Source organism: Thunnus maccoyii, chromosome 4 (assembly GCF_910596095.1).
Source record: "Thunnus maccoyii chromosome 4, fThuMac1.1, whole genome shotgun sequence".
Lineage (NCBI taxonomy): Eukaryota > Metazoa > Chordata > Actinopteri > Scombriformes > Scombridae > Thunnus > Thunnus maccoyii.
In genome coordinates, this window is record NC_056536.1 from 4824305 (window position 1) to 4835871 (window position 11567).

Consider the following 11567-nt stretch of genomic DNA (forward strand, 5'->3'; position numbering starts at 1 on the left):
CTGTGTTTGTCATGGAGGTTGAGGATACATAACAGCAAGAGGGACTTGACAGCTTTGGTTGTAGGAAAAGTGAGCAAAAGGTGAATAAGCAATATTAAGTGGGCTTTAGTGCTTAGAGTTAAGAGATACAATATTTAATGTTTTAATAAAGAAACTGAATTAGTGACGTGGCCTATACCTTTACACAGCACCAAGCACATGACCCCGGCAAGTGGATGGTTTAAACACTGGCTTTAATGATCAACAGTGGTGGAAAGTAACTAAGTACATTTACTCAAGTACTGTACTATACAATTTTGAGGTACTTGTACTTTAAGTGGTATATGGACTGTACTTGTATAGCACCTTTCTAGTCTTCCGACCACTCAAAGCGCTTTTACACTACAAATCACACTCATTCATACGCTGAATGGGTACAGGGGCTGCCTGCCCATCAGAGAAAACTAACCATTCATACACTGATAGCACAGCCATCAGGAGCAATTTGAGGTTAAGTATCTTGCCCAAGGACACATCAGCATGTAGGCTGGAGGAGCTGGGAATTGAACCACTGATCTCCCGATTAGTGGACGACCTGCTCTACCTCCTGAGCCACAGCCCCCCCACTTGAGTGTTTCCATTTGTTGCTATGTTATACTTCCATTCCACTACATTTCAGAGGGAAATATTGTACTTTCTACTCCCCACATTTATTTTAGAGCGTTACTTACTTTTCAGTTGAAGATTTGACATGACGGATAATATAACAAGCTTTTAAAATACAACACATTATTAGCTCCACCTCCAGCAGCTACAACAGTAACATGCTGCTTACACACTGATGCTTCAGTATTAATGATGTAATGATCTCATATACAGAATAATAATATATGAGTTATTGCAGAATGAGTACTTTTACTTTAACACTTTGAATACATTTTGCTGCTAATACTCATGTACTTTTACTTAAGTGGGATTTTTCATGCAAGACTTTTACGTGTAATGGAGTAATGGAGTACTTTTACTTAAGTAAAGGATCTGAGTACCTCTTCCACCACTGATGATCAATAAACCCGAAGAAGAAGAAGAAGAAGAAGAAGAAGAAGAAGAAGAAGAAGAAGGTGGAAAGCCAGTGCATAAAACAAGCAGTGCATTTTTGTCCAAGAGTTAAAGTCAAGGTGAACATATGCAGTTGAAATGATGGCAATCTTGTTAGCCCTACAATAGACAGAGGAAGTCAAACCTTTGCATAACGCTTTGCTCAGACTCAAGTGCAGCCCTGGCTAGTCTCAAGCATACCTCTTCAAGATGCAGACAGGATATCCTTTAAGACATTATGCAATCTTTATATAGAATTATTAGATTAGGCATTGATGTACAGTTTTTGTGGGTACCAGCTCATGTGGGCATCCGGGGAAATGAGGATCGTCGAATTGTGGATCGTCTTGCCAAAAATGGATTAGATAGAAACCAAGTAGAAGTTGCAATATCAGTAAGCAAGGTAGAGGCAAAAGCTTTTATATGGAACAGGATTAAGGCACAGTGGCAAAGGCTGTGGGACAGGGATACTAAAGGAAGGCATTAGGCAGGAGGAGTCCTGGTCAGCAGAATAAGATTGGGACACCCAAAACTAAACTCATCTAACCTCATCATTTAACCTTATCAGGAAGCATCAAACCGGAACTTGTGATGGCTGCAGTCATATGGAAACTGTGGATCATGTCTTTTTTCATCGTCTCAAATATATGAGACAAAGACAGCTGTTAAGAATGAACTGGATCATAAAGGGATTGAACTCATGGACTTGAAAACACTTTACAAATGACTCTGGAAATTCTATTTTAAAACATGTCTTCACTTATCTACAAAGCACGGGTTTGATAACAAGGAGTTAAGAGCTATGTACTTCAACAGTTGGAGGCGACAGTGCTCCGAATGGTGGAAATTTGCCATTAAACAGGAAGAAGAAGAAAAAGAAGAAGAAGAAGAAGACAGCCAATGCATGCTGGGATATGACATGAACCACAATGGCAGCTAAGCAACAAGCCGTTTCTGCTCTCATACTGACATGTTTATTTTCAGCGCTTCTACTGCAGACTTGTCGGACGCTTGCAGAAGAGCTGAAGTGGGACGAGAATGGCTACGTGTTGTACTGCCCGTGCATGGGTAAATGAGCTGTGACCAGCTGATACTGGCATTAATGGTGTGCATTATGTCGTATGAAAAGAACCGAGCTAGTGAATCCAAAACTTCACTCGTTCAGAAGTTGAGAATGGTGTCTTATATCGACACATGGTACATATTGTCTGTTTGTGAGTCAAAACTTCTCTGATAGCAAGTCGTCATTTCTGCATACTGCATATGATCATATTCATCAATGAAAATCTTGTCAACAAAAACTTTGAGAGTATTTCAACATTCACTCGAGAGGGGATGCAACAGCAGCTAGTTGAGTTTAGGGGAAAACTGGGGTATATATTAAGTGTAATAACTTCAGCTATTTGCTACACTGTGTAAGTAAATCACTCGTTATCTCACTCGAAGTTACTCTACGTTTCCATACCCGCCTTTCACTCAAGTTCCCATTTTCTCATCATGAGTAGGAGCATAAGGTTTAATTAAATGTAAAGTGCCCAATGTTATTGTTCAGGTCGCTTTGGAAACCAGGCAGACCACTTCCTGGGATCTCTGGCCTTTGCAAAGATGTTGAACCGAACCCTGGCAGTCCCTCCCTGGATTGTGTATCGCCACCATACCCCCCCTTACACCAATGTAAGTACAGTCAGTGAGATATGGGCAACTGCCACTGACTGCAATTTATGGTGATCACACAAGAGGGCTTTTTAGAAATTAGATGGAAGAAGAAAGAAAAGAAGAAATAGAATATAATTTAACTAATATTAAATTCAAAGTAAAATGACAGTGTTACAGTAGCCAAGTCATAAATCACATTAAAGGACGGGTTCACAATTTTTCAAGTCTGTCTTAAAACAAGAGGAGCCTAAATGAACATTGAAACATGTTTCTCTTGCCATAATCATTCCTCCTCTTCATACTGACCATTAGAAGAACCTTTCATAATGCACTTACAATGTAAGTGATGGGGTGCAAAATCCACAAGCCTCCTTTTGTGCAAAAATGTATTTAAAAGTTAATATGAAGCTTCAGCTGTCCAAATGAGTCAAATCAAGTAGATATCTTTCAACTTTACAGTCTTTTTAGTGCCAACGTCCCTCTTTTTGTTAGTATACTTCTGCTGCAGCTGAACAGGGAAACACAAAGAGGAAATGTGATGCTAAAAAGACTGTAAATGTGGCAGATATCCACTTGATATGACTAACTCAGACTGCTGAAGCTTCATATGAGCTTAAGATAAACCTTTAAATCCATTTCTGCACAAAATGACTGTGTGGAAACACTGTGGATTTTGGCCCCCATCACTTACATTGAAAGCACATTTGAAGGGGATCTTTTCATAGGCAGCATGAACAGGAGGAATAATGACAGTGAGGAAAACCTAGTTCAGTGTTCATACAGGTAAGAAAGAAATACAGTTAAAAAGCCAAAATATATACAATAAGTGCAAAAATAAAATGTAACAATTAATAAGATAATAACTTAGAATAGACTAGAGATAGGACCAAAACATTAACTCTAATAAATGTTGAATATATACTGTGCAATGCAATTTAGTAATTTACGGGACATTAGTGCAAGTTAAGTAGATATCTCTCAGTTCCATCAAGTGTCCCACTGAGCCTCCGTGCACAGTATCAAGATCCTGGAACTGGTAAATCTAAATGGAATGTAGCCATTGTTAATATTATTCGTTCTACCTGCAGTTTTCCTGTCAAAGTATCTGCTGAGAAAAGTCCTATATGGGTTCTGTACACAGGGCTGGGTGAACTCTTCAAGGGTCATCTTCCACTTTTAAAAATAATAATAATATAATATTGTTATTATTGTATTTTTAGTATTTTCTTAATTAACCTCTTCTACTCCCCCCTCCTACCGTGCCATTTTTAAGGGGTGCCACATAGATGCATCATCTGAAAGCTAGGACACCGAAGATAGTTGTGTTTTGGTTGTGTGCCTATTCAAATTTTTAAAGTGTGTAAGGGCTTAGAACATTATGATGGAAATATATGATGGCCATTCTCATGCATGAAGTTGTTGCAGGATTTTTTGAGTTGATATCATTTGTTACATTAATTTGTTGCAAAATTAATCATTTGACCACTCGAGAATTGATTTAAAAAAAAGGCAAAAATCCCTACAAAATACCACATTAAGACAAAAAGACCTTAAGGAACACCATAGATAAATTCATGCTGTGATTTGGTGTCAAAAACTTTAAATATTTGGAGATTTCTGTAAGAATTGCATTTTTCTGTGACTGGATGGCAAGCACTTCTGTTCTGGAAATTTCTCAGAAACCCCCTTATTTCAATATACCAAAGCCATACATCCTCTGGATGCTCTAGGTCTCTAGTTCATGGTTGTAAAGTTTCACAAGGCTGTGACTATCCTAGAGGTCACAATAGATAATTTTATACACTGAGGTCAAGTTTTTAAAAAAAAAATGGTCTCACTACAATGAAATTACACACATGAATACAATTGGAATCATTGAATCCACAAGAGTCTCAGCTTTCCAGTCATACCAAATTTATGCAATTCCAAGACTGTTTAGGGACCCCAGTATGCAGAAATATTCAAATACATCATTTTTAGAATAGGTGAAAATAACACATTTATACTGCATGCAAAAAAACTGCATGGTTTTTGCCCAAAACTGCATGGGATTAGCATAAAGTGGGTCTGTAAAGGGGAGACTCGTGGGTGCCCATAGAACCCATTTTCATTCAGGGATCTTGAGGTGAGAGGTCAAGGGACCCCTTTGAAAATGGCCATGCCAGTTTTTCTCTGGTCAAAATTTAGCCTGACTTCAGAATATTATTTAGCCCCCTTCCTGACAAGCTATCATGACATGGTTGGTACCAAAGGTCTTCTAGTTTAATATATACCAGAATCTTCATATCCAAACTGAGCCCGCTACAGCCTCTGAAAGACTGTAATGTCAGCTGAGAACGCTGGCTTGCAGAGTTTTAAGAGGTTAAGGATATATCTGATGATGTTCTGTATTTTTCTTATTTGCAACACAGTCCAGGAGAAAGATAAGGAAAATAGGATAAGGAAAAGGATAAAACTCCATTGTTGTTCAAAATGTAGTTGTTGGCTCCTTTCAACAAAAATGAAATTTTTCCTTAAACCTGAATTGGACAGTGTTATTTTATTCCAATCTTTTCTATTCTATTCAGGTCCATGTTCCCTATAGTGAGTTCTTTCAGCTGGAGGCCTTGTCTGCCTACCACCGTGTGGTCAGTTTGGAGGACTTCATGGAGAAGCTGGCTCCCAAACACTGGCTCTCAGGACAGAGGAGAGCCTACTGCTTTGAGACTGCTGCACAGCGGAGTGCAGACAAGAAATCTTGCCCCATGAAGGTGAGAGTACAGTGAAGGAGAACCTTGACTAGACCTTATTCGATAAATGTGAGTCGTAACTACAACAGATTGTAATTATCTGCTTATATTGATCGCTGCTTTCGGATACAAATGTATCAACTCTCCTACCTAACAGATTTGATATAGTGAGCTTTATTTGAAAGCAAGAACTGCATGTATTGCTCAGTCTGTTAATAAATGATGGTGAATGCAAGTGACAAGCATGAGGGTGAAAGGCTGCCCTCTGGTGACCTATGGACCACCGATTACACTGTATAACAAATTTTTATTTGTTTTTTGTTCCTTGGTATTAAGTGTTATTTCCTAATTGCTCATGTCTAAAAAGTATGTTAGTCCCTTCAAAAGTTTGCTTTTCTTGACCAGGACAGTGATATTTTGAAATTCACCTATTTTCTTTTGTGGTCATTTTTGCATAACTTAAGTATGAATACATGTTAATTTTGATTCATATGTTGTTTTTCTGACTTAATGTGAATGAATATTTGCAAATTCGCTCATTTTACCATTGGAAATAGGTAGGCTACATTTCAAAATATCATTGTCCAGGTCACAAAAGCAAAGTTTGAAGGGAATAAACAGCCATTTTCTACACTTTTTAGGCATAAGCAATTAAGAAATAACACTTTCTACTTAGGAACAAAAGTTGTATTACGTAGTGTTATGAACCACAAGCTCAAAGTGATCAGGCTTCTGTTTTATTGTTCTAACATGGAGGGACGGTTCTGGTCCACTTTCAGGATGGGAACCCATTTGGTCCATTCTGGAACTATGCTGGTGTGGAATTTGACATGTCTGTCTTGTTTGGTGGTATTTCCTTTAGTGCCTATTATCAGCCTCAGTGGATGAAGAAGTGAGTACCTGTTTGAGAGTCAGATACATTTAGGATTGTCATAGCAGACATAGAACATGAAAAATACCTTTTACCATTAAATGACATTTGCGCAGTGTTCTATGTCTGTACTTCATAAGCCTGAAACATAATAATTAATTTTACATTCATTTTTATGACAAAGTTGGTGCCTCCTCTGAAGATTTCTATTATGCTTCCCCTAATGAAATAGGTTCTCTCCCTCTGAGCATCCTGTCCTAGCCATGCCTGGAGCTCCTGCCCAGTTCCCAGTGATAGAGGAGCATGTGGGCCTGCAGCGCTATGTGGTGTGGTCACACAAGATGGTGAAGGAAGGAGAAGAGCACATCTCTACCCTGCTGACCAGGCCGTACGTTGGCATTCACCTCAGGATCGGCATCGATTGGGTGAGCCTGTAATTTTCTCATTCATCCATATGCTCAAATACAGAGTCACATCTTAACACATATATATCACAGGTATCAAAGTTCTGTTTTCATGAATAAATAAAAGTTCACACCTGTCTTTCTGCATGTTATCAAACAAAATCATCTACAAATTTGACCAGGTGTTCTATTTTATGATGTTCAGTATAAATCATTTTATTATGAACATGTATCTGTGACAAATCTTTAACTTTTGCACAGATAGCACCCACCCTCCTCTAATATTTATAAGGTTGACCTTTTGAAAATCTAATTTTTGTTGTTGCACATACATTAACTGCTTACCAAGAGGTATGAGGACGGTGTGTGTGGGACTTAGTCAAAATAAACTACAGAGTGTATGTTCATGGTAATGAAGGAACATGTCACCCAGTGCAACGCGGTGAAAGCTCTGTGGCACCAAGGAATAAGATAAATCAGGCTTTGGATACACACAGAATACTTGCTAGTGGGATCAGTTTATTGTTGGTTTTGCTCTTTTCGTGCCAACATTAAAACAACAAACCAGACTTGTAGTAATGGACTCAGACCTAAATTTTGATAGCCACATTAAGACAATTACAAAATTAGCCTACTATCACCTGAAGAATATATCAAGAATTAAAGGACTTATGTCTCAGCAGAATTGAGAAACACTTGTCCATGTGTTTATCTTCAGTACACTTTACTACTGTAATGGTGTCTTAACAAGTCTAAAAACAAAAAAACAATCAGACAGCTGCAGCTGATTCAGAACACTGCAGCTTGAGTCCTCACTAAGACAAGGAGAGTAGATCACATCACTTCAGTTCTTAGATTTTTGCACTGGCTTCCTGTCTGTCAAAGAATATACTTTAATTCTGTTGGTTTATAAGGCACTGAATGGTTTAGGGTCAAAATACATTTTTGATCTCTCTGCTGCTACGTTATGAAGTGTCCAGACCTCTAAGGTCATCCGGGACAGATCTGCTTTCTGTGTCCCCGGTCAAAAATAAACATGGTAAAGCACCATTCAGTTTTTATGCACCACTTATCTGGAACAAACTACCAGAAAACTTGAAGTCTGCTTTAACTCCCAGTTCCTTTAAATCAAGGCGTAAGATTTTTCTGTTTGCCACTGCCTTTTATTAAATTTAATTTGCCACTATTTATATATCTCACACTGCACTGTAGCTGCACTATCATTTTTATTGTCCTGTTTAATCTGCCATTTTATTTGATCTTAAGTTTCATTTTATTTCTTTTAAATCCAATTTTGTGTCTTTTTATGTTTTTTATATGGCATTGTGTTTCTTTTCTTAATGCTATTTATGTTTTATGTAAAGCACTTTGAATTGCCTTGTTGTTGAAAGGTGCTACAGAAATAATGTTGCCTTGCCTAATCTACCCTTACAGCAAAATGCCTGCAAATTGCTGAAGAGTGGTGATGCAGGCCCTCACTTCATGGCCTCTCCTCAGTGTGTTGGCTACAATCGCCAGACGGCCCTGCCTCTCACCATGACCATGTGCCTTCCGGACCTGTCAGAGATCCGCAGGGCTGTCAAGCTGTGGGTGAAGAAGACCTCTGCCCGCTCTGTCTACATCGCCACTGATTCCGAATCCCACAATAGGGATATTGAAAAGCTCTTCAAGGGCAAGGTGGGTTTGTTTGGCCTCTGTATTGCATTCCCAGGTATGTAATGAGTTACTTAAGCTCTAAAGGGGCCATATTATACCCCTTTTCTCACAAGTTAACACAGTTCCCTGAGGTCTTAATAAAATGTATCTGACATGCTTTGGTCAAAATACCACAAGGATCAAGCACCACAGCAGCCTTCTCATTCTGTTGAAACAGCCCTGTTCAGAAAGACCGGTTTGAGTGCCTGTCCTGCCCACCTCACGCCCCTCTTCTGCGGGGTGTGCCAGCTACCATGCCAACTGTTGAGCATGAACCCCAGAGAAACATGGCTGCCGGAGAAAACATAGCGGTGCAGGAAACACATCAAACGCCTCACGTTACTTAGACGGGTTTAACCACAGGATCATTTGTATTTATTCGCCCCTAACAGCCAGCGAGCAACGGCAGGCACCAACTAGTCCCCAACCAGCATGGTGATGTTACTGAAGCTCAGCCTGAATGAACCCAAAATAAACTTAGATTTTGCTGTCATTTAATTGCAATAAATGGATCCAATGGATCCCGAAATAACTACATCATGATGCTGATTTCTAAAAAGTCTGAATTCATGCTTTGTCAGGTCTGTCCACAAGACAACAAGCAAATAACTTTTAAATACTTTTCTTCTGAATGGAATCCAGATTGATCAGGGCTATGCTAACATTGCAGCTGCTCCATCCACACTCAAAATAACATCATCTAAAGGCATTAATACCGCAACGACATTATCGTTTATGCACATAAATATCTACATACTGTGGACATACAGATATTTATTATTGATGGTGGTGTGTGACTCTGGTGTTAACTTAGTTCCGGCTAGGTTGAGAAGCCAGTTTGAAGATAAATCCATTTAATCCCAAAAGTTTACAAAATAAATTCCTCCTGCCAGTAAACTGCTCAGGATCAGAGCACAACTGGATGTTTATTCCTCCAAAAGATGAGACAGCAGCAGCAGCAGCAGCAGCAACACAGGACTCTCCACCTCTGCTCTCCAGCTCTCTCCTTCAAAGCTGGCCAGCTACTAAGCGCCAGCCAGCAAGCCACAGCTCTGTTCCCCTGTCTAGCCCCGAGATATGTGCAAATTTTTTGCCCTTAGCTTAGCTTAACTTAGTTTAACCGGGTCCCAGCCGGCACTTGCAAAAAAAAAACATGGCGGGCCTTGGGAAATTTTTGGGTGAAGACTCAGATTGAGGCATGGATGGGGGATGGTACAATTTCAATGAAGTCCCAAGTGAGGTAAGAGGGGCATCAAATCTGAATGGCTTGTTGAATCACAAGAATACAGGGCAAGCCAGCCCACACCAAACTGGCCAGGTTGTCTCATTTCATAGTTTGTGTGTTCATAGGCACATCAGAGACCCAAATATATATGCGTGCTGAAATGTGAGTTTTTCACAATATGCCCTCTTTAAGTCCTTTTTGTTTCTGGAATGTTTGACCTTAAATGTAACCGAAACTGACCAGTTACATTTTTGACTGGCTTGTTTGTAGCACAATTTGTAAAACAGGTTTTGTCACAGTTAGCAAGTTCTTTGCATAGTTTTCAGAAGCACTTTAATGCTCTAACTCATGAGTCTGTATTCAGCCCTTCATGTAGCACATGTAATATTTCTGATATGGAAATTTAATTTCTCAGGAGCAAGAGTTTTCCACATCGGTAATCCTTAGAATTGTCTGTCATGGATTGAAGACACAGAGAAATACTCACCTTTTTATTTGTTAAAATATTGCATTTCCTCCCTGGTTGTTTATTTGTGTGTTTTATTCTGGCTTCTACAGGTAAAAGTGGTTAGTCTCCAACCTGACTCAGCCCAAATGGACCTGTACATCTTAGGCCGAGCTGACCACTTCATCGGCAACTGTGTCTCATCCTTTTCCGCATTTGTAAAGAGAGAGCGGGATGTCCACAGCCTTCCATCCTCCTTTTTTGGCATGGACAAGCCCGGGAAAGTAAATCACAAAGAAGAACTCTAAGCACAAATGTCACATGGTCACCCTCTGGACACTAATGCTGGATGACTGTCATGCCAGGAGAGCATGTAGAAAGCAGAGAATATCATATGTGACGTGATTGTTTATAATGTCTGAAGCAAGACTAGGAGTTAAGGCGCAGACAGGTTCAATTTTAGCATGGGTTTCAATCTGTGTGAATGGGGCTAGGGCTTATAGGAGAGGATGTAGCAGATCAGTAGTGAGATGTTTGTCAAATGTTATAACACTGCTGCTACCAAGAAACACTTTTATTTTTGTCTGTTCTCTACTAGAAAATCCATCAACATTCAAAAAGTATATGTTCCCTCTCAAGATTTGGCTTCAGAGTTTTTCTACCTGATTTTGTTCACCATACTGAAGCCAGTTTTCCTTTCCATCAGGGAAGCACAAACATTTCCTTCAGCTACAGTCATATTCTGTAGCTGCTGCCATGTTGGATAGACCTCTGGTGACCTCAGTGAACCAGGGAAAAGACAATGTCAGCGATCATGTTCTCCCTATCACTGTCTTTTGCCCTTTTCCTCCTCTCTTTCTCTCCCTACCTTTCCTTTCCGATCTCTTTCCAGCTCGTTCTTTCCTTTCCTCTTTGCCCTCCATTCCAAGGAGAGCGCAGTAACCGATCCTCATACTAATTATAGGGAGGAAAAAGGAGACAGTCTTTCCACCTCTCAATTTATCAGGACCAAAAACTGACAAACTGTGGAACCCTGGTCTGAATGTTTTGCAGATGGTGTTGTTAATTCAGTGAATGTACGCAAATACTTCAAGGATGATTGGGGATACTAAAGAGACTATTTGCACTGGTTGAACTGATTAAATGCAAGTCATTAGTATTCCTCTGTGTGAAAGCAGTGAATGTGTCGATTTTGAAGTTGAATGTTTTACTGTAATGCTTTTCACCAATAAAGTGATGCACACTAATTTTTAAAGAACCGACAGACTCTGCCTGTTAACCTCATGGATGTATGGTTAACCTCCCTCACTGGAAGCTCAGCTGTGAGTACAGTTGAATCAGCTGATATACTAAGCTATGTGTAGAGACTCGGTTGCCAGATATGCGAGGATACTTTGAACATTCCCCATAATGTATTTATGTGGGCGACCTCGTTATTCACAACTGAATGAATATTAAGATTTTT

The 11567-nt window shown here is 39.5% G+C and overlaps 1 protein-coding gene across 2 annotated transcripts; it reads left to right on the top strand.

Annotated features, from left to right (window-relative positions):
- The first annotated feature begins 1948 nt into the window (after window positions 1-1948).
- pofut1 (protein O-fucosyltransferase 1) lies at window positions 1949-11360 on the top strand. 2 transcript variants are annotated; one of them, XM_042410428.1, is made up of 7 exons: window positions 1949-2145; window positions 2630-2751; window positions 5301-5483; window positions 6242-6354; window positions 6566-6758; window positions 8172-8414; window positions 10216-11360. In XM_042410428.1, the coding sequence occupies exons 1-7, from the start codon at window positions 2007-2009 to the stop codon at window positions 10408-10410; spliced, it is 1188 nt and encodes a 395-aa protein (XP_042266362.1). In that variant the 5' UTR covers window positions 1949-2006; the 3' UTR covers window positions 10411-11360. The 2 variants fall into 2 exon arrangements, with proteins under 2 accessions (XP_042266362.1, XP_042266363.1); XM_042410429.1 differs by having other exon boundaries at window positions 2097-2182.
- The last annotated feature ends 207 nt before the right edge of the window (window positions 11361-11567 follow it).